The sequence below is a fragment of the Cydia pomonella genome, chromosome 24 (genome assembly GCF_033807575.1).
Source record: "Cydia pomonella isolate Wapato2018A chromosome 24, ilCydPomo1, whole genome shotgun sequence".
Lineage (NCBI taxonomy): Eukaryota > Metazoa > Arthropoda > Insecta > Lepidoptera > Tortricidae > Cydia > Cydia pomonella.
In genome coordinates, this window is record NC_084726.1 from 12724833 (window position 1) to 12750004 (window position 25172).

A 25172-nucleotide genomic window follows, 5' to 3' on the forward strand; every position below is an offset into this window, starting at 1 on the left:
GGGTCGGCCATCCTCATACATGATCGCCACTTGCTGCGATCTTTAGTCATTGCTGGCGTTAGGCCGAGCTCCGTCATGTCCTTCGAGATGGTTCTAGTCCAGTTGGTTGGCGGGTGAAATCTGCCTCTTGCCCTCGTCTATATCCATCACTCGAAAAAATGTCTCATTACTGGTGTCGTTACTATACTATACCTCGTCGCAGTGCCAGTGTGAACGCCGCCTAAAAATAAAACATGTAAACAATCCCCACATTATGAAGTAAAACTCAGTCAATTAAAAGGACAATGGTCAAAGTTTGGAATTTACGGCGGGACGGAATCATAAGCAGTTAAAATATTTACTGTCCCATAAAGTTAGAATCTGATCAGGAATTTATCAACGTGTATCTATATAAAAATATACAGGCTGATTCATGAGACGTAAGCAGGACTAAGCCTACACAATAAGTAAATGTTAATGAATCGTTAACCATCATATTTAAGTAAAACAATCACGCTGTTTTTCTGTTATTTAACTTTTTGCTAAGGACAAATTTGATTATCTACAATCATGGACACCCTACAACGCTTAATTAACAAAGATAAAACCTCTTTCACCGTTATGACAGCACTTTGAAAGAAGAAAACAAAATGTCACACTTGAGTGAGATACGATTTTTCAAAAGTAACCAGACTCCGATGACATTAATTTTGTCACTTGTTACGGATAAACCAAAAAGGGTGACCACAAGTGTCGTAAATAAATGAAAACTTTTTTTAAACAGTAAAAATTAAATTAACGTTAATCTCATAAATACTAGTACGAAACAGTTGCTTATAACTTACTGAATATGCAGGCTTGATCCTGCTCACGTCTCCTGAATCATTTTGTATACCATACAGACCTACAGAGAATTAATTCTAATATATAACAGTATGATAATTGATTAATTTTTTAATTGATTTCATTCCATGGTGTCCCAGCACGCCCAAGTTTTTTGCAGAAATCGCGAAGCGTCTGGTTGACGTAACTGGTGACCGAAGAGCTGGCAGCTTCCTCGCAAAACGTATCAGCATTGCGATACAACGAGGAAATGCCAGCATCCTTGGTACGAGGGCCTATTTTAGATTTAAGCTAGTTATAGTAACGTCAGTGAATATATCCATTATAAATACTGTTATTTCAAATAAAATTGATGTTATCTGACGTTATTCTGTCCGCCTAACGCATGTCCATACGTCCATCCCTACGATTCCTTGCCATGTGGCCAGTAATTAGGAGATTTTCTGTGCTATCTGCCCTGCCCGTGTAGCCAGTGTGCATATCGTTCCCGCTCCGTGGCGAACGAAACGCAACTGTCACAGTCGCACTAATATGGAAGAGTGATAGAGAGAGATGACTACGCTACGCTACGGAGCGTTAACGATTGTAACGTTGGCTACGCGGCCTGTCATGCTTAGATGGCCGAAGAAACCAATTACACGTTGGGAGTTCCCAAACAGTGGAGAACCTCGTTCTAATGTTAAGTTCTTTGAGTATAGATGCATTTGTGCGACGTTTAGTCTTTGTGATCCGGAGCATTCTCCGCCAGCACCACATCTTGAACGCATCTATCTTACAACGGGTTTCGGTTTTAATGGTCCAGGTTTCATACGCGGACAGAAAGATCGACAAAACAAGGGTCCCATCTTTGTTATGCGGTTTATGCTTCTGTTTTCCCATATTTTCTCGAGTCTTTTCACCACAGCTTTCGATATCTGGGCTCTTCCAACCTCTTCTCTTCTCGCCTACACTACTGTCCATTGGTGGACCATATCACAAGAGGCATAAGGTCCGTCGATGGACAGTTAAGCGTGTTGCTGTTTGTACGCAAACTAGTGTACTCGTACCTCCTCCAGATCGTGCAACTCGTTGGTTCTCTGCACTTTACCAGGACGGTCAATAAACATCAACTTCGTCTTGCTTCTAGTAAAACTTATTCACCATAACCTAATTCATCTCACAGGGTTCTTAGGTATAAAATACCCTATATATTATAGAATAATTGTAAAGATTCCCATGTTATTACACGCCTCGCGTATATCAGCATGAAGCGCTGCAAAAATAGAGTAGTGATCTTGTTCAGATATTCTTGAACACTTCTTTCTCTTTTATATATCTGCTGGCTACACAGTATGGGCATGGCACACTGCGTCCGATTCGTACGTCGCTCCGACGTACGAGCGGGATGTCGCTATAATACGCACATAACGTTGTCTCGTAAGGTTTCCGAGTCCGTTTGTAATGTGAAAGTCTTTATTTTTCCATTAAGGCATTTAACACTGCACTTATGAATGTCAAAAACTACCACCGGTTCTAACCCTACACCACAGCCCCAAGAAGATAATATGTTACTTTAGAAGATTGACGATAGTTTTGTTCAAATCTTTTTGACCACGTCATCCGCTTCGATATTTATGCTGAAACAGTAAACATAGCCATTTTATGACATTTTAGTATCGCGTGTAGTAGTTTGAAAGATTCTTGCTTACATATTTTTGAACAACCCGTCTCAGTCCACCTACATATATATTGGTACAGTAATACCACAGATCATAATTATAATACTAGTGTAATACTATGTAGTACATTACGATACAAGTGCGAAAATTAAGAAATTTGCAACGAATGACGATAAATTAAAACACGACCGAAGGGAGTATTTTAAATCGATACGAGTTGCGAATTACATTTTTACACATGTATCGTACAAAGTTTTACAGTACTTATGGTCCTTCATGGCTCCTCTAGCCAGCGCAAGCCAGTCCAAGGGACGCATTTATGCGTTAGAGGGAGTAAGTGATATTGCTATTTCATCTACCGCATAACTGCGTCCCTTGGACTAGCCTACGCTGGGCCATGGTGTAAAAGGAGGAGCCTTTTAATTTTCAACATAAGCACGTAAAGTCCTAGTTACCGCACTAGGGCGGTAAATTCGGACCGTATGTACTGTAAAGATTCTTTTGTTATTAGGCACACGCCGTTCCGCGTGTATCGCATAAAGAGCTGCAAAAATACCCGCGAGATACTGTTTAGGAGGGGCGCGTGGCGCCGCATAATGTCAAGCTAAAGAAAAAGGTACTACTGGATGTGGCTTGATATCTTCTTGGAAAATCCGGTTTACTTGTGAAGTTAACAACGCCATCTATCTGACCTTTTTCATACTATATCGAACCATAGATGGCTTATCGATAATCGACATCCAACAAGGGTACGTAGTTTTACAGGCAGTCCAGAGGTGGCGCTGTAATCAAAAAGAAATAATTTAAGCTTGCTAATTTGTAATATACTCAGTGGTTCCCAATATACTCGATACGAAGCACACGCTGGTTTGTATCCGACTCCCTCAAAATCCTCCGACCTCCGTCCATGTGTTGGCACCGTTTAAAATCTAACAGTTTTGAATGATACGCGGTTAGTTTCACTAGACTTAAAAATAAACCGGGAAACGGACCGTGCTTACCTTTTGTATTGTTTTAGAGCTCCCGATATTTCAACGCAGTTACATGCATCTTGTTCACGGGTAACTGGAGATAGCGGGTGGGTGTCCGAGTTGTGTGCTCGGTCTACCCTCATTCGTGCGCGTCGGCTGCGTTCGCTTTCAACGTTACCACTGGTCGCGTCCACACTTGTTGGTCTATCCAAGCACACTACACTCACAGTGTCACTGCCACTAGTGTGTGGTGTAGGTAATCACGGTGCATATCCCGGTAAATTTAAGTTTAAAAACTTACAGGCCAAATTCATACATTACATATTACATTGCGGCACTGCGTTACATTGGGGCAGGCAACTAATTGGCTCACATAATTAGACTAGTTGGTTATTATGGCAAAACTGCGCAGGTCTAATATGTTTTATGACAATCAATACGTGGCAAAAAAAACATGGTTATTTAAAATTAGGGCTATACCCATTACGACAAAATTGATATGAAAAAATAGTTTAGGAAAAAGTTTTTATGAAAGCCAATGTTATGGTAAAGAAAGATATGATTTTTGATCTTTATAGTAACAACAATGCTTAGGACAAATTAATGTTTTACACTATGGCAAGTAGTTGTTATGATAATTGATCATTGGATTAAATACTCATCAGGACAAAACGGTTAGGGCAAGTGATGTTAGGAATGTCGAGGGAGAACCTATTGTACAGTAAAAGTTGTACAGTCAGCATCAAAAGTAACGGATGAAACAACGCTCCAGAAGTATCTGATATTCCAGATAACTTTTCCAAATAAAGATAAATCTCTAAAATTTACATCCAAAAGTATATCTTTTAGCGTCTTAATTGTTATACACATAGAACCACCACATTTTGTTAAGCTATTCCAGAATGGTAGATACTTTTGAAACCTTGTTTGATCCGCTACTTTTGATGCTGACTGTACAGTATAACCTGCATATTCACCGCAGTATATACCTAGTATTTACGCTATTTTATCAGGCTACAGGTATTTATTTTATAGTCACTTCCAGCGCATATAAGAAACGCTGCAGTGTATCGAATAAACAATAATTTAAATAATTTCCCCGTGTTTACACTCGCCGCGGGCGCCGGTTAAATGTCAATGCAACTGAATTTTACTGGTTTAATCCAGTTTTCGATCTACTTTGGATACTATAAAGTGAAAAGAAATGTTTTGTTATTGGTTAAGTATTCATCTTTTTTATTTAAAAACAAGTTTTTTGCAAAAATTTCATTTTTGGTACAAGCTTTTATCGCTGACTGTACTTTTCTTTCCACAGGCAACTAGTTCTCATCGATACAATTCTAAAAACCCCAAAAATAATTAGTTTGTGTGGTTTCATCACAGAATTCCTATGACCACGTCTTGTCTCCATCATCCGATCGGCTCGATGGTACCATAATATTGCATTGTCACCCGACTTACATATGTATGCAAATTTTCAGCTTTATCGGAAACCGGGAAGTGGGTCAATTTATCTTGCAAGATTTGACCCGAACAAACAGACATAGTTACATGACAATTTGAATAAAAGCTTGTAATAAAAAGTGCCCCCCGCGGCCCAGGCCGGAGTCTGACTTTATGTTCATCTCTATATACACAGCAGCAAAAGTGCATGCCCACTTTGTAAATATTCACAGATATTAGAGTGCCTAGTTATTAAAAAAGAAGTTTATAATAAAAACTATTACCCAACCCGTCAAGTCATGAACTCGTGACTCGTGACATCGCTACCCCGGTTCCATTTCCGGACGCCATCTTTTGTTATAGTAACTTTCAAAAACATCTCAACTCTATACAAACCTATTACTCACTTACGATGTTTTGAAAATTAGTTATGCTTTGTCATTTTAGTTTGAAAAGGGCGTAAGCGTGCGGACTTAAACAAGTATATAGGATGTTTTGAAAATGAACTAGTTGATTGTTCATTGCGGAAATTGGTTATTATGAGGGTTTTCACGATTTTGACGGATTTGCAGTATTTTTGGGTTATTAAATGATGTCAACGAGACGTAATCTTGCTAAACTTGTGTCAATGAACTTTTATATAAGGGGTCATCCATTAATTACACCACACGTATAGGGGTCGGAGGGGGTCAAGAAAATGTAACACGTGACAAGGGGGAGAGGGGAGTCACAAACTTTGTGACATCACTTTAACTTCATCAGTAACTGAAAATATATATATTTTTTAATTCGCTGTAGAGTTGAGTAACAACTTCTTGGAACGATAGTTTAATTTTCTTTCCTAATCAGTTTTGGGTTTAGTTAGTTATGCTGGGCATTTTCCGGAAATCGACAACCATTGTGCCTATTTTGCGTGAAAGAAGGTAGCACTACTCTAGCCACCCCAGCTCCTCCACGAAACCTAGCAGTGTCTTCAGGTTGCTAACTGAATCCTTTAGTGTGCACGGAGTCCCTAGGTATTCGTTCCTGTATACTTCTACCTGTTTACAGTCTAGAAGAATATGCTTCGCTGTTTCCTCTGCTTCCATGCATGCTCTGCACATGGGGCTGTCCGTTTTACCCATATTGTGTAGATGTCCTGTAATTAATCCTATTATTTTCCGTAGTTTGTGACGTAACTTCGTACAGCTGCAGAGATAACTGACCCCTCCTGCTCACAAGTTTCTATGCAGGGGGTCAGTTGTCTCTGCAGCGTACTGTACATATCTAATACATATACACACGTTTTTACGAAGTCCCCGGTAATACACAACAATTTCGTTCACATCGGAAAATGACTAGAAATAGTACATTATTATTTTTAATTTATAATAATCTCACCGGATTCGATTATAGTTCTTAGTGAAGTTTTGTAACCATTGTTAAAATCTATACTGAAATATAATAATAAAACTCACACCTACTTAAATTAGTGCAGACATAATTTAATAACTACAATTACGAAAAGAAATCGCAACTCACAAAGAACCTAACAAAGTAACTTATAGTACTTTGTCAAAGTTATCCCGCATTCGCGGTCGAACTATTGCGACGGCAATAAGCGTGGGTTTAATACGACACGGTTAAAAAGTTATAATGGGCCTCACTTTCTATGAAAACATTGTGATAAAATAAGTTGTGGGGAGCGTTGGATATCATTTCCTTAGTAACCGTTCATCCTAGGACTTGTCTTGTTCTTAAAAAAAAAACTATTTTTGAATTCGACTATCGATAAACAGTTCTATTTTCGAATTTGACGGTTGTTATTTGGTTACATAGTGTTGTGAAGTTATGTGATTTTTTGAACTGTTATCGGTTTATTGAGTTGGCGATTGAACCTTTTTGGTAAGTGTTGTTTTGAGTTTCTGTTTTTTAGTTGGTGCTGCAAAATTAAAAAATAAAAGTAATTAATATTTTTTAATCAAATAAAAACTAATTAAGTCAAATGGGGCCTTACTGCTATAGGTAAATAATGCACTTTTGCCCTGTTAGTGTGGGTAAAATCTTGAAAGCCTAATTTGACCCACTTCCCTATTTCCGATTCAGCTGAAATCTTTCATGCGTATATAAATTGGATGATAATGTAATATTATAATGTCATGGAGCTGATCTGATGATGGAGACAGGAGGTGGCCATGGGCACTCTGTAATAAAACAACGCAAACTAATAATTATGTTTGGGGTTGTTAGAATTGCCTCAATATTAGTTGCCTGTGGAAAGAAAAGTACAGTCAGCGATAAAAACTTGTACCAAAAATCTTGTTGTTGCCAAAAACTTATTAAATAACTCAACCCACAGCAAATAAAAAATACTTTTCAGACACTAGAGGTGTACCCTCTAGACTGAAAATTAGTTTTTAAATCAAATTCTTACCCCGAAGATAGCCAGTATATACGTAAATCTACTATCACACTACTAGTACTACCACCTACTATCGTATAATCTGTTGTAAATGAATTTATTCATTTACCCCTTTATTCATAAAACTTTACAAACCTCAATTATTTTATCGTATTAGTTACTTACGATACAAGTGCAGAAAATAGTAAATTCGCAACGGGGATAAATAAAAACACGACCGAAGGGAGTGTTTTAAATCAACACGAGTTGCGAATTATCTAGTCGCACATGTATCATACAACATTTTACAGTACATATGGCAATTTATATTTTAGTCACGTATTTATATTTTAGTACGTAATATGCTAATTATCGCAGTAGTGCGGTAATAGTTTTTTTTACAGTACATGTGCTGCTACTTTCCCGCACGCGATATCGAAAATTTTAATTGCCATATGTACTGTAAAACGTTGTACGATACATGTGCGAATAGGTAATTCGCAATTCATGTCGATTTAAAACACTCCCTTCGGTCGTTTTTCGTTCGAATTTCGATTTGTTGCGAGATTTTGAATAACTTCATTAAACTTTATTTATTGCACAACTTATATATAATAAAAAGATAACATTCATGATTCAGGCACAAATATTTGTGATAAACACGCAAATAAATGCCCTTATCAAGATTCGAACCTGGGACTCCTGCTTCGCAGGCAGGGTCACTACCTAGTTAGAGATTTAATAAAGCAAATTAGCAGTTTGTAAATAATTTTAATACCTACTATTAATGACCTAGAGTGACCCAGATAGAGCTTTATGGAGTACTTCACTAATAAAGGTAGTAATAATTTTCTCACGGGTTTCCAGGCATAATATAGTTTTGCAAGCCATGAGAACTATGTCTAATTTAATAACCTTATGCGTATTATTTCACACTTATGTAAACTCCGATTTGATCCTTAGTCGTGTTTGTAAATTACTCTCCTTTGCGTCTTTGTATTCCTGCCCGTGAGTAAGGCTGCCAGAGCTCAACGCGGGTGAAGAGTGTTATAGTTGTTTTTTCAGCATTAAAAATAAGGTAAGCAATATTGACGTATCCTTTAAGTATTTTTTTTATACTAAGTCGGTGGCAAACAAGCATACGGCCCGCCTGATGGTAAGCAGTCTCCGTAGCCTATGTACGCCTGCAACTCCAGAGGAGTTACATGTGCGTTGCCGACCCTAAACCCGCCCCCCCTCGATGAGCTCTGGCAACCTTACTCATCGGCAGGAACACAACACTATGAGTAGGGTCTAGTGTTATTTGAAAATTGTATTGTGTATTGTTGTGTTGTGTGTGTGTAATTGGAAAAACAACAACTTTTGGAAAAAAATTAACGGCAAATTTGTAAAAATAATAAATCATATACGATCATTTACATTATTTAGCTTTCATAAGTAATAATTACTGATTTTAAAAAAGGTTTTTTCCATAAAAAGACATGTCAAGATTGTTTACCTTTTGTCTTTTTTTTTTTTTTAATACCACGACGGTGGCAAACAAGCATACGGCCCGCCTGATGGTAAGCAGTCACCGCAGCCTATGGACGCCTGCAACTCCAGGGGTGTTACATGCGCGTTGCCGACCCTTTAAAAACCTGTACACTCCTTTTTTGAAGAACCCCATACTGTAGACCCTCGGGAAACCCTCGGAAGGGATACAAAAAAAACGAAGTTTAGTGTCGGCAACGCGTTTATTATATATACTAATATTTTTGCAGTATTGCTATTTTATTCCATAATAAATGTTTTAATTAAGATTGTGTATCTTGTATCTATTAATCGTTTGTCTTAATTTGTCATTTTGACTTAAGTTTTTGTGAGAAAGGGATAAAACATTAATAAACTAATTACCTCCAAATTACTATTAAGCATGTTCCGTCCTAGACTGCATCGGCACTTACCATCAGGTGACATTGTGGTCAAATGCTTACCTTTTCCTAATAAAAAACAGGCTTGTAAACTTTTGTAAATAAAAGTACAAATGTCTTCTTTATTCTACAATCATAGTTTCTTCTCACGTTTAAGTGTGATGTAACTAAGTATTATTATGTTAATCTGACAAAGTAGTATTTAGCTGGTTCCCACAGATTAATTATGAGTAAACGAACAATACCGTGAGCATGTTTTCATTTAAATTTATCGCTTGAAGATAATTACTAAAATGCGTCTTGTTAATTATTATGTTTTAGCGCTAGGCTATGTTAAATAATTCGACTAATTTTGGGGTATCGGACTAAGCTTGGATTTTTCGCCATTTTTTGAAATCAATTCATAAAATCTTAACCGAAAATCCACAGTAAAGTTTACGCAAGAAATATTTTAACATAACCTATGGAAAAAAGTAAAAAGTGTATAGTTAATTGAACACATTTCAAAATGATCGCATCGAAATTATAAAACAATCTTCTTCTTCCTCGCGTTGTCCCGGCATTTTGCCACGGCTCATGGGAGCCTGGGGTCTGCTTGACAACTAATCCCAAGATGTGGCGTAGGCACTAGTTTTTACGAAAGCGACTGCCATCTGACCTTCCAACCCAGAGGATAAACTAGGCCTTGTTGGGATTAGTCCGGTTTCCTCACGATGTTTTCCTTCACCGAAAAGCGACTGGTAAATATCAAATGATATTTCGTACATAAATTCCGAAAAACTCATTGGTCATTGGTATTGGGGTTTGAACCCGCGACCTCCGGATTGCAAGTCGCACGCTCTTACAGCTAGGCCACGAGCGCTTCAAAAATTATAAAACAATGCGAAAAAAAATTAAGAAAATATAGTTTTTTACCATTAAAATTAAATACATAAAAACCGGTATTAAGTAACCGCAGTGTCCCATCCCTACCACTTACATTGTAAACCGAACTGCCGGCCGCATGTTTGACAACGAACTCGAAACCACTGGACCGATTTTGATGCGGTTTTCATTGACGAGCAGCTTTGTTTTATACGAACGTGTGGTTTAGGGATGAAGGTAGTAAATTGTTTAATTAAGGTGTGGTGATAAAAGCCTTTATTCAAAATTGTATTGTATTTTCTATTGAGTTATTGAATGTTTATTGTATCTATCAAGCGGTTTAAATTTCCTCGCCCGATTACATAGACACCTGCTCCAAAATCGGCATAAATGACAGAGATTTTGACACCCCCAAACTTAGTAAGTAGCATGTCTAGTGACGGTTTACCTATGGAATCTCCATGTACCAAAAAGTATCCGTAAAAAAACCTTAAATAGGTAGCGCCACAATACCTAGAATTACGGAAGGTGGAGATAAGGAACGAAATCTCCATGTACCAAAAAGTGCCACCAAAAAACTTTAAATAGGTGGCGCTACAATACCTAGAGTACTTGAACAAAAAAATCTAATCATAGACAGCGCAATTCACTCCGTCAATAACGCCTAGGTTCTTAGCTACTCTAGCGCTACTCTGGAGAGATTTGGTACTATTATTTATAGCTGACAGCTGGACACTTTTAGAAGCGCTGGTGGCCTAGCGGTATGAGTGTGCGACTTGCAATCCGGAGGTCGCGGGTTCAAACCCCGGCTCGTACCAATGAGTTTTTCGGAACTTATGTACCTACGAAATATCATTTGATATTTACCAGTCGCTTTTCGGTGAAGGAAAACATCGTGAGGAAACCGGACTAATCCCAACAAGGCCTAGTTTTACCCTCTGGGTTGGAAGGTCAGATGGCAGTAGCTTTCGTAAAAACTAGTGCCTACGCCAAATCTTGGGATTAGTTGTCAAGCGGAGCCCAGGCTCCCATGAGCCGTGGCAAAATGCTGGGACAACGCGAGGAAGAAAAACTGATATGTGTTTTTGTTAAATATCAAAAAGTAGCGCCATCTAATAGATCAAAGGCCTATAGCAGCATCGTTTCGAGCGATAGCGCCACAACCTTTGGGTTGTGCCCGGTAAGATAACGCCACTTTTTCATATTGAACAAATTGAAGACATATCAATTAAAGAATAAGGATCAAAGTCAAATGACGTTGTAGAAGTTTTAATTGTGTGTCGAAAGATGGTAGTAAATTTACGTGGCTACAAAGATTTCTTCGACGATACTCCTATATTTTAAATTCTCTATGATCAAAACCTAGTAAAGGCTTCAGACCAAATTTTACAGGAAAGCGTTAGAACACGAAAAGGCTGATAAGCCTCAAAGAAAAACGATTAATATGCATTATTTCGATTTTTTTCTATTTTATTTTACGATTTGTCATTTCTATTAAATCCTATAAATTGTTTAAGGCAACTTTTATCATAAAATAAAGTAGGTAATAATCAAATTTTAAGTGTTCGTCAAAAGTTCATAGTATTTCTAAAAGTCCTATATGTTAAGACATTAAAGTTCCATTGTCTACAATAAAATTAGTAAGTACTAGTTAAAATCAAAGTACACAATCAACATAGGTCATCATTAAATTTGAGGTTACCCCATGATCCAAGTTTTCGCACGAAAACAATTACACGGTGTATGCTTGGTGTATAGATATGGCACAGATAGGGAAATTTGTTTTGCAACGGTGATGCAAGTGGAAAGCACGGTGTATATCATGAGCAGTATTTTGACTTAATACAGAAGTTTTCGTAATCCTGAACATTGAAATAAACTAATATATTATAAATAATAAACAAAAATAGAAGTTTCGGCCCGATTCGAAGAATGAAATACGATAACGATAAGTTCTGGTTTAGATAAGTTCTTATTTAGGTATTGTTTGTATGTCGTATAATTGACTGAAGCAGCTCGATTCGGGCAACCAATGTCACTTTGACGTTATAAATATCGTTGATAGATCTTATTTGGATCACAGCGGAATCGAAATAAACGTCAAATTTGACATGTCGCTTAGTTATTTTATTTTTAGTTATCGATCTTTTAAAGATCTTTCCAAAATCTTAAACGTGTCTTAATCATTCTTGGAATCGGGCCGTGAGTAGTGAGTAAGCGCTGGTGGCCTAGCGGTAAGACCGTGCGACTTTCAATTCGGAGGTCGCGGGTTCAAACCCCGGCTTGTACCAATGAGTTTTTCGGAACTCATGTACGAAATATCATTTGATATTTACCAGTCGCTTTTCGGTGAAGGAAAACATCGTGAGGAAACCTGACTAATCCCAATAAGGCCTAGTTTACCCTCTGGGTTGAAAGGTCAGATGGCAGTCGCTTTCGTAAAAACTAGAGCGTACGCCAATTCTAGGGATTAGTTGCCAAGCGGACCCCAGGCTCCCATGAGCGGTGGCATAAATGCCGGGACAACGCGAGGAAGAAGAAACAAAAGTAGAAGTGACCCAGCACTTGCAGGGCTTATGCGTGATATACAAGGCCCGTAGTTAACTGATGTTGATATTTTAAATAATCAGTCAACAAAGTAACTGACTTTTATCTTTACTATTAGAAGTATTAGAACAAATTAAATTATTTTTAGAAAATATTATCTTGGTATATGACATAATTGACGCAAAATAATGCATAAATGACGCTTGGTATTGACGCAAAATAATTTACCATACAGGGCTAATTTTTTATAACACTACAAATTGAGGTAGATAATCTATTGACACGTAGAAAAATAAACACTCGTTACGTGAAATACACTGTTAAAAAAACAATAATTTGTAAACTAACAATTTATCTATTATTTAGTTGAGTGACAATAAGATAAAAGTATTTTGCGTCAACGGCATGAAACCCGTGAATTTCGTGCCGTTGACGCAAAATAATATTTATATATATATATATCTGTCTGAAGCCTCTTGACGCCTAAATCGATGAAACGATTTAGATGACATTTGGAATGAAGATAAAACTATCTTCAGTAAGAGTACTGAGAAAGGATAATACTGTATGATAGTTTCAATCACAGAAATCATCATTCTACGCAGACAAAGTCATTAATTAATCCATTCGTTTATTTATTCAATAAAAATATTTCATTGTGTTTGAAAGAATTTAAATCTAGGCACATGCATAAACAATAATAAAAAAATAAAAAAGCCTTTTCATTCCGGCTCATTACATTGATCTAAGGTTAAGTTCAACTTATATAAATTTAGGTATCTTAAAATATATCTAAACACTTTTTATTTATTTTTATTTGAATGAGCGGACCTCCTCGAGAGTAAAGGCCTCTCCCAGTTTGCGCCAATTCTCTCTATATTGAGCACTGGTGTGCCAGTTACTCGTGACATGCTTTGATATATCATCTATCCATCTAGTGTGTGGTCGCCCTTCGCTGCGTTTGCCTTTGCTTTGAAGTCTGGAAAACAATAATACATCATTTAAAAAAAAATCATAACCATCAATTAAAAACTTAAAAATACTTAGTCTTATAAAATACTCGCCAGCAAATAAACCAAAATAAAATAAACAGAGCAAATTTAATAAATAAGTCACGAGTAGAAGCTAGTTCATCCATAATTTCTCAATGGCCTTACCCTCAAGGATAAAAAAAGAACAGATTCATGGTAATCGTGAATTTTGAAATCATTGTACTGTTTATGTAGACTGTGACAGTGGCTTGTCCCGCGGCGATGCGTGGGTTTGTGCTTTTGTGTTGTATTGTTGTATACAGACAAACATACAGACGCATATGCGCTATGATTAAATGGTGTTCATGAATGTGTGTCCGAGATATGTGTGTTAAAAAACCGAGTGCCAAGTACGAGTCGGACTCGCTCACCGTGCACCGGGTTCCGTATAAAAATTAACGGTTTTCGCAATGTTTCCTTTATCTGTATTATAAGACGTTGCTTCGTACCAAATTTCAAGATTCTGAGTTCACGGGAAGTACCCTGTAGGTTTTGATTCCCTTGCGAGTGTAAAAATTTGCGGCATAAACGGCTGTATCTTTTGATTGCGTTGGCTTAGAAGTGTGATTTTTTCACAGCTCCAAGGAACGGTAGACCTGAGTATTTGATATAAATTCCAGCTTGATACCTCCACGCGTTCCTGAGAAAAAGGGTCTCGACAGACAGACAGACGGACGGACGGACAACAAAGTGATCCTATAAGGGTTCCGTTTTTTTCTTTCGAGGCCCGAACCTTAAAACTTAGAGCTTTTTTTGTTGGTACATACACGAGTATTAATCTTAAGTACCTATTTGGGTAACAACTTTAACCTAGCTAGTTGGTAGGTAGTGACCATGCGTACCAAACAGGAGGTCCCGGGTTCAAATCCTGGGCGCATTTGTTTAAGTGTTTATAACTTGGTTGCGCTCCGGTGCAGTCTACTCTACACTACTTTGCACTACCTTAATGTATGGGGCAATAAAGACGTGTGTACATATTTTTGGCACTTTTTTCGTATTGATATTTTCAGACGTGACTGTACCTATAAGAAAAATGTCAATCGCTTCAGACGTTAATGCGTAAACCATAAAAACAGCTTTCGCTTTGAATATTTTTTGTGGAATTTCCAAATTTCTATTGAGAAGAAAATAAAACAGCCTATCTATAAATACGTGTCTATGTATAGGCAAAACAATTTGAAATAGAGGTGGATTGTCAAAGAAAACTTTGTAGCCACAGTAAATTTAAGAACGCCATTTGTCTAAAGATGGCAGTAAATTTACTGTGGCTACAAAATTTTCTTTGACAATACACCTCTATTTCAAATTATCTTTGGTATAGGTAATATAAGAATGTAAACAATAAACATGGGTATAGGTAAAAAACTTAAGTAAGTCACCTGTTGTATGTAGTTGTGACGTGTTCGAATAGTCAATACATGTTTAAAAGACACACACAAACAAAACAAATGTCTATTCGAACACGTCACAACTACATACAACAGGTGACTTACTTAAGTTTTTTACCTATAGTATTACTGATATTAGATCTGACATTTCACTGACGGACCTTATAAAGGGCGGACCTCGGGCTAGGTCACAGATTATTTGCTTACTAGATGAAACATAAAAAGTCTCTCTCTAACGCAAGTTTTACGTATATTATACGTAAAACTTGCGTTAGAGAGAGACTTTTTGGTAGTTTTTATTTTCTTCTCCATTTAAGTTTTAGTACCTAAATTATAATATATATATGCATGGTCTACAACACTTGGTAAACATACCTTTTAGTTAAGTCCGTTTATTTTGAGTATGTTTTAGTGAGAGCATGTACGGAAGTAACTATTCATCTCAATAATATATGTACCTAATAATGTAACATATTATCCTGTCTCATACTTTTAATGTTTCTCCAATAAAAAATAAATAAAAAATCGCCGCCTAGGTATCTTGGTCTGACTCAACGCTTTATAAAACGGAGTCTATGTGTGGCAGACAAGTCATCTATGAGCTATGGGCTTAGTTTATGGTGTTAGCCTGGATAGAACATTTGACCTTTGTTTTGACACGGGTCACTTTAGCAATTTGATAAATAACTACTTACACAACACAGACCAGCATTGTCTAAGTGATAATAAATACCTTACTTAGAAAATATTTTCATATTTATTAAACCACTGTTGCAAAATTAAATATTTTTGGCATATTTTTTTTTGAAAAGCTTGTTTCTTTCCACAGGCAACTAATACTCATCGAGACAAATCCAAAAAACCCCAAACACAATTCGTTTGCGTTGTTTTATCACAGAGTTTCCATGGCCACCTGCGTCCATCATCAGACCAGCTCCCTGTCATCATAATATTGCATTGTCATCCGACTTACATATGTATGCAAATTTTCAGCTCAATCGGAAATCAGGAAATGGGTCAAATTTAGCTTGCAAGATTTGACCCACACTAACTTACATACTCACAGGGCAAATTAAATAAAAGCTTGTAAAAAGAGGAAATATTTTAAGACTTTAAAGGGATTACCTATTTTAAAAAAAATATCGAGAGAGAGCGAAGGTCTCTGCCTTCGAGCAACACCGGCTTCCGACACGTCGGAAAGGAGAAGCCTAAGCGATATCTTACCGTACAAATCTTTCTGCCATTTTTTGCGGGGCGAAACGTGCATACAGTCGCACTTCTCAATCACTACATACAAAATCCAATCTGTAATGACGACACAAATACATAGAAAATGACACACGTCAAAGACAAATCTTGCACACCTCGATCTCTTTTTGTGTCCGGACGAGTCACAACATGCACCGCCACAGGCACAGTTGTGCCAGTACTTTGGCAGAGGGAAAATAGTATGAATGCCGTCTCCCTTACCTGTGTTGCTCGATGGTTTCTGCACATCTTTTGGGCTTTTCTCTAAAGCTTGCATTTCTCAACCGATTATCGTTATTTTTTGTGAGCACCCGGCGTAGCCAACATGTCAATCGTGAACGCTCCGTAGCGAACGAACCCAACTGTTACTGTCGCACTAATATAGGAGAGTGATAGAGAGAGATGACTACACTACGGAGCGTTAACGATTGCCATATTGGCTACGCGGACTGGTTCAATAATTGTACGGTTTTTGTATTTTACCTACAGCTCAGACAGCTCTCTTCTTCCTCCTGCCCTTATCCCACGTTATGTGGGGTCGGCACAACATGTTCTTCTCTTCCATTCTCCTCTATCTTTCGTCACCTCAGCACTCACTCCTTTTTTTCTCATATCCTCTTTCATACAGTCCATCCATTGTTTTTTGCGTCTACCATCCGCTCTCCGTTCATCAACATTCATCCCTAACATTCTTTTGCCTATATGGCATTCATCCCACCCCATTAAATGCCCATAGCACGCTAAAAAAGCTCACAGAGCTATTAGTGTTTAAATGTTTATCTAGAATAAAACAGATAAACAAAACTCCTATAGCAGCAGCTTGTTCAGTACAATGTTAGGTAACTTTTAACTTCGGCGGAGTTATTCGAAGCAACTCGCAAAGGCTTGTCTAACTATTTAAACTTTTATATACATTAGCTAGGTATAGCTACTTACCTGACTTACAGAGAAAGGTGAATTAAAAATAACAGAACCCCTAGTGTAAGTTTATTCTCTAGCGTGACACATACGCGTTTGCGTTAAGTCTCATTTTGTATGGGATTTAGAAACAGCGCGCCAAGCGGGACGTTTTGGAAACTCAAAATCCCACACAAAATGAGACTTGACGCAAATGCGAACGTCGCATCACGTTATCGAATAAATTTACACTAGGGGTATTGGAGGCGTATTCTGATTGTAATAACAAATAGGAATTTGATTTGGGATTGTAATGGATACGATCTGTCATTATGAAAAGTGACAATTCAACAAGAAACGTAACAGAGCAGTAATAAACTAGGCAAAGCTTGTACTATGGGTACTAGGGGACGATATACACATACATACTTACCTATAAAAAAATTGTGCGTGGAGTCCCTCCGCGCGGAAGAAGTGAAACTTCGTATCAAATATCAAACATTTATTCAGCAAATAGGCCACAGGGGCACTTTTACATGTCCATTTTTACAAACAATAAATTAAAAAAAAAAAACAATTACAAATATCGAATCTATGAAATAATAAATACTTTATTAGAGATGTATACTGTCTCTAAATGTCAAATTACACAAAAAAAAACTATGATAAAAAAATAAAACCATAAAATACTAAAATTCTTTAGAGATGTATAAGTTTCTAAGTGTCAGAGATAAAATATAAAAATATATATTAAATTATCCTTAGAGATATAGAGGGTCGCCAAGGCTTGAATTCTTATATAAATAATTAAAAGACAAAAAAATTAAAACAGACAAGAACCGAATGAAGTGTCTCACGTTAATGTCACTCAAAAGTAAAGTTACATACTTATAACATAACCTGTACCCCGTGTAAGCTTAAACAGACCGGTCTCCACAAACAGCACCCGTTCACGAGTATGACGTGTATCTCAGCCATCGTAATGTGGAGATGACAATAATACTCTAAAATACATATGGTTTATATTAAGAGGTAAGTGATACGAAGTCCACCGGGTCATCTAGTACCTACTGAATATTATAAATTAAAATACAGAGGGATTTCACGCACAATTTTTGTTTTAAATTAAGATTTATAAAATAGATTTAATAATAAATATATTTAAATATATATACTCTAAAATTCCTAAATAATAGAAAATATAAAAAGAAAAAGTCAGTTTCCACCGAGATTTGAACTCGGATCGCTGGATTCAGAGTCCAGAGTGCTAACCATTACACCATGGAACCGGCTGTGCTAATCGACGAATTTACTCATCACAAACTCTTACCATTTTATGTTACCGATTATAGCGTTAAACGTTTAACGCAACCTTGTTGGAAGTCGCATAAGAAGTTTCACTTCAACAATAAAAATATATATATTTTTGGAGACAATCTTACAGAAATCAACCTAGCCCCAAACTAAGCAAAGCTTGTACCATGGGTAGGTACTAGGCGTCGATATACATATTTAACCCTTTAACCATTTGACATTCCCTTTCAGTCATTCGATATCAAACCGTAATTCTTAGAGTAGAGATGCGTTTTTGTTTTAAGTATGATGGCAAATATGTTGCCGCTACGTACTAAAGGGTTAAATAGAAATAAATACATAGAAAACACCCATGTCTCAGGAACAAATATCGGTGTTCATCACACAAATAAATGCCCTTACCGGGGTTCGAACACAGGACTATCGGCTTCATAATCAGGTTCACTACCCACTAGGCCAGACCGGTCGTCAACCCGCCTACCTACCTACCAACCTATATACATAAATACATAGTTAATACATAGACACATAGATAACATCAAAAAGAATTGACTATAGAGGCGTATTGTCAAAGTAAATTTTGTAGTTAACTAAATTTACTGCCATCTATCGACACAGGACTAAAACTTAGAATGACATATGTGACCCACTTTCTTTCACTGATTTGTGTTAAATATCAAACGGTGTCGCCATCTACTCGAGTATAGGCCAAAGGTATATCACCATCTATTCGAGCATAATTTTTTGTTGATTAATTGAGGCATTTTTTTTTTCTTATTCGTGATAACACACAAATAAATGCCCTTACCTGGACCTTCTACTTCATAGGCAATATTATGTACTTATTGGATAATTGAAGGGAAGAACTCTACAGGATGTTTATTTAGTCCCCCATAATAATGTACGGGGTGAATATATAGCAACTTTTACTATGAGACCCCCGAAATCGCGAAAAAAAATTGGTCGTTTCATAAATTTTGTCCCTGACATTACATTTTGTACTCGTATAGGACAGTAATTTTTTGCGATTTCGGGATGGGTTCCATAGTAAAAGTTGCTCAATATGATCTATATATTCAACTCGTAAATTATTGCAGGTGCGTAAATAAACAGCCAGTACCCCTAGTGTAAATAAATTCGATTTCGAAACGTGACGTACGCGTTTGCGTTTAGTCTCATTTTGTATTGGATTTAGAAAGAGCGCGCCAAGCGGGACGTTTTGGAAACTCAAAATCCTATACAAAATGAGACTTAACGCAAACGCGTTCGTCACGTTATGATGTCGATCAAATTTACACTAGGGGTACTGTATTATTCTCGTCAATGCCTACTCCATGTGTGTGTGAGCTCTCGTAACTATAGGTATCTTAGTTACCTACACAAAAGGCAACAGCCATAATGTTTGACCCCAAATCCATAGACTACAAAAAATGGGTCACGCAAATCCGCCATTTCCCAAGAGACAATAGAACGAGCAAGAGGTACATAGACTAACTCCGACACACTCCGCATTATGTATTAAAAAAACTTGGTTATTTAGCAGTTACTTTGGTAGTTAAAACACTAGTGTACGTGCTAAACAATTGCAATTATTTATTTAATCTTTATTGCATAATACATGAAGGTACAGATGGCGGACTTAATGCCTTAAGGCATTCTCTACCAGTCAACCAACACTACTACTATTTCAAGTTACTATGTGTGTAGATGTAAAAAATATAAACAAACCGTTAATATACCTACAAATTAAAATATATGTCAACATGTGTGTTTTAATAGGATTAATAAGTGCCAGCATACACATTTACAACCTCCAATATTATGAAGTGTATTGGAAGACTTACTACCTAATCTATTGTCGCTTATTGGGCTTACATAAGTTAAGTATGTAGTTAACAGTAGTGTTCAAATATAGGTACCTACAAATGTTCAATTTCGTGCTTGGAGGCATTCTCTACCATTAAACAAGTAGGCATTAAAGAGATTTGAAAGTGAATTCAACACGGGAAAATTAAGAACTACAAGTTATTTACATACAGGATATCCAGTAAATAATGTACGACCTTCTAATTATTGACAGCACTTTAAGCTGGTCTAGAAAATTTTTATATAGTTTAAGTAAAAGTTTCGTGGTTTTCGACATAATTTCACTTTTCGTAGCACCTTATTTCATTTTGATGACCGACTTGTTTGTTTCTGAATATTGATGCTAACATGTCCGTTAGCATATTAGAGCTTTATGATTGCCAAACAGAATTTTCAATCACATAATTTTTGTCTATAAATAATAAATAAATAATAATAATAAATATTATAGGACATTATTACACAAATTGACTAAGTCCCACAGTAAGCACAATAAGGCTTGTGTTGCAGGTACTTAGATAACGATATATATAATATATAAATATTTATAAATACTTAAATACATAGAAAACACCCATGACTCAGGAACAAATATCCATGCTCATCACACGAATAAATGCCCTTACCAGGATTTGACCTGGGACCATCGGCTTCATAGGCAGGGTCACTACCCACAAGGCCAGACAGGTTGTCTGGGACCTTATACTAAGTATATGCCGTGATCGACCCATTTTACATGAGCCATCTAGCGGACAAGCGATCTGTCGGCAGTGTTGGAGCACTAGACAATAGATGCAATCAAGATATAAAGAATTTTAATTTTTATCGGACGCCATCGCACCGGCGTTTTTGATTGAGTATTGAAAATCTACCGGTATTGTTGTTTTAATACTGTAGAGGAACTGAGGGTCTACCGCGATCCACGTTCGATGTGTTGCTTCTCTGTCGCACTTGAAAACTCGTACGTAAGTGTGACAGGGAGGCAACACGTCGACCGCGGTTCGCGGTAGGCCCTCAGGTATTCAGTGGTATTTTTACGCGGAAAAGTAAAACTGGTGGTAAAAAGTATTACTTTAATTAATAAATAAATATTATAGGACATTATTACACCGGTTTGGCCTAGTGGGTAGTGACCCTGCCTACGAAGCTGATGGTCCCGGGTTTAAATCCTGGTAAGGGCATTTGTTTGTGTGATGAGCATGGATATTTGTTCCTGAGTCATGGGTGTTTTCTATGTATTTAAGTATTTGTAAATATTTATATATTATATATATCGTTGTCTATGTACCCTCAACACAAGCCTTATTGAGCTTACTGTGGGACTTAGTCAATTTGTGTAATAATGTCCTATAATATTTATTTAATATTATTTAATATATTCTTCGTAAATTAAATGCGGGCAACTTTGCACCCTAGTAAAACAAAAAACTTTTTTTTTTCAGACAATGTCCCGTTTTCTGCTCCTCGCTCTGCTGTCCAGAGTAGCTGCCGAGGTTTCCACGCCATCGAGCCTGCTTGGACCCAGGCATTTCAATTATCACCCTTATGAACAGTACCTTAAGGAGGTCAAGCCTACGAAGTAAGTTATTTTGTGTAAAAGCAAGCTTACTCGTACATCCAAATTAGACGTTCCATCTAACGCAGCGGCTTGCGTGAGCGAATAACTCGCGAACGCGAAGCGGCGCGGCGCGGTGCGGCGCGGCGGCCCACGGCATTCGCGTTCGCAACGAGATCGACGTACGACACTTCCATAGGTATCAAAGGATTGATTCACCCGCGCCGCACCTCGCCGCGCCGCGCCGCTCCGCGTTCGCGAGTTATTTGCTCACGTAAGCCGCTGCGTAAGTCATTTAGAGGTATGTCGGGCTTCTATAATACCGGCTAGGTGACCTATTTGGGATGCAATGGAATAATACGCACATTTTATATGGAGTAACCAAGCTATATCTTTCAAAATCAAAATTTTCGTGTGTTGAAAAAAAAGATAAAAAGTTAGTTATTAATTTAGTAGTTAGTTGTAAAACCCGTTGAAATATAGACACAAAATTTCGCCCAAATCGGTATCAGCAAATAAAATTTGACAATATACCAATAACAGGTTCAATTTTCAAACTATCCATGTATACTAAAACCTTCTCCAGGACGTAACAAACACTATTCTGAAAACCGCATCAAATCTGTTCAGCCAAACGCGAGATAATCGCGGACAAACATACATACAAACATCGTTAAAAATATGCCTAAAATTTTTTGGTTCACCCTTTAAAACTGTACATAATGGACAAAACACTTATTATTCTAAATTACCATATCGCAAATATTACCACGATAACTGCAAATATCCATTTAAGATATAAACTGTTACATCCGACTGCAAAAAGGAGGTTAATGTTAGTGACAGCGTAAAATCTGACTTTATCGTTTCAAAATTGCGATCTTATGTAGAGCAAGTGTTATTGTTATATATTTGCGTCACGGGTAATAGTAATTTGTATATCTGTAGAAAGCGGATAGAATGCTTTTAACTTTTATTATTTTTTATTATTTTAGCTTGTAACTTTTAATACAAACGGTAATCCATTTCTACAGAGTTTTTAGCAGATATAAAAATAGGATTTATCTTGCATTAGGACCGCCTACATTTAACAGCCCACTCAACAATCCGATCTGTAGCGTAGCAAGTGGTTCGAAATGTGGAACCTTGCGCGTTGCGAGGGTTTCAAGACACGAGAGTTAAACTTTTCTACCGAGTGAAACACAACATTTTTCATTGCATAAAAATCCAAACGAACGCTGTTTAATATTTATCATTCAAAACATTACTTAAAAGTTAATCCCACCAGCAAAGTGAATTGATTGTAATAGAGAGGTAATCCTAGAAAAAAACCTGCCTGAATTGTCAAACGTCAACTTGCCAGTCGGAGCTACCGCAAAATGTATGGAGCTGTACAGCGCCATCTCGTTTACCTGTCAAATTCAAAGCACGATATTGTCTTAGATTTTACACATCTTAATCAATGTATCTTTGCCACCAGCCAACATGAAGAATCAACTCAGCATTAGATTTACTTTGCCACACTTGTGGATACAATGCAACTTTCTTGTCAGTATTTGAAGAACAAAGAGAGCCCTTAGCCGAACTCGTGTGGTGAAATAGTAATTTATTTGTTGTTTAACCGCTCGTGCAAATATTGATACCCGAGCAAGCGAAAGAATCTTGAGCGCTGCGAGGATTTCAAGACACGAGGGTTAAAACAAACTTTGCCTCCGAATGAAAAAACATTTTTCACCACACCAACGCGAGGAAATACTAACTATGAAATACCAAAAAAATCAAACCAAATCCAAATAAACGTAATAAAAAATGATCATTCAAAACCATCATTTAAAAGTTAATTCTACCAGCTAACATAAGGGTAACAACTCAAAATTTGCATCGGATTACTTTACCCCACATGTGGATAAAATGTAACTTTCTCATTCGTTTTTGAACAACTTTTACCAGTTGGTGTGGTGATAAAATGTTTTTCTATATTAGTTAGTTATGTTCAAGTTTTAGCATTCATTTCCTACAATAAATAACCATTTTTAAGCAATTCGTCTCATAAACAATAAATGTAATAGCCTCTTCTGCGATGGCAATAGAGCTGAATTTGCCACAATTAAACACTGGGTACACAGTAACAGAATACAATACTGGTAAACTTGGGTTAGCCTCGGGCGAACTTAGACAAAGGCTACATAGTTTAAGTTAAACCAGGGCTTAACTTTACCATTTACTAGGAATACAGGGGTTAGTATCGTTTCGTCTAAAAAGCAGCTGGTCTATGTAGCATCTGGTCTAAAAAGCAGCTCGTCTATATTGCATCTGGTCTAAAAAACAGGTGGTCTAAAAACCAATTTGTCTAAAACGCCCATGGCAACTGGTCTAAAATGCTTTTCGCCTAAGAAGCAACTGGTCTAAAAATACCTCTCGTCTAAGACGCAACTTGTCTAAAACGCTATTCGTCTTTAATGCAAGTAGTCTACAATGCATTTTGTCTAAATTGTGTTTCTGACGTCACAGGCGTCCACAGGCTACAGAAACCGCTTATTGGGACGTGTTTCTCGCCTAGGGATAGTATTGTCTTTCTTTCATTCATCTAATGATTTGTTCACATGGACATGCTTAGCTTTATTAATTAGTTTGGTTCTAAACAATATTTTGTTAAAATACTTAATTGGATATAACATTAATTAAAGTTTTTATTTAATTTTCTAGATTTAAGCTAGTTAATATTTCTAGATTTAAGTAGTTAGTTTGCTGTACAGTGTACATATTTATTATCAATAAAGGCATTAATTAATAGTAATATCAATATCATCTGAAGTACGCTGTTAAAATCTTTTGGGTTCCTCAGGGCCACGGTGTATAATAAATAATACCTACTGATTTTAATATGAAAAGTGTTTTTTTAGTGCGTAAGTTGAAACTTAGAAATAACTTTGACGGCCTGCGTAGCTTAGTTGGTAGTGACTCTGCCTGCTAAGCGGAGATCCCGGGTTCGAATCCCGGTGAGGGTATATATTTGTGTAAGTATCACAGATATTTGTACCTGAGTCATGGATGTTTTCTGTGTTTGTGTTCGTCAATATATATTATATACATCGTCGCCCGGTTGCAGCGTTAACCCATTCAGTGCCGAAGACGCGAATTCGCGTCCTGTCTATGCCTAAACGTGATACCGAGGACGCGAATTCGCGTCGTCGCGTGGAAGGAGGCGGCACTGTGATGATTAAAAATATGAAGCGTCGGCAATGAATGGGTTAACGCTGCTCAGAAGTATTTGCGAC

At 37.1% G+C, this 25172-nt stretch overlaps 1 protein-coding gene and 1 non-coding gene across 2 annotated transcripts in view; one reads left to right on the forward strand and one right to left on the reverse strand.

Annotated features, from left to right (window-relative positions):
- Positions 1-25172, forward strand: part of LOC133531147 (GATA zinc finger domain-containing protein 4-like) — a 94428-nt gene that overhangs the window by 56784 nt on the left and 12472 nt on the right. Inside the window, exon 2 of the mRNA XM_061869276.1 lies at positions 21782-21918. Within this exon, the coding sequence (XP_061725260.1) occupies positions 21782-21918 (137 nt within the window). The remainder of the gene's footprint in view (positions 1-21781; positions 21919-25172) is intronic.
- Trnaq-cug (transfer RNA glutamine (anticodon CUG)) lies at positions 18377-18448 on the reverse strand. Its single transcript has one exon. It is a non-coding gene; the product is annotated as a tRNA-Gln (tRNA).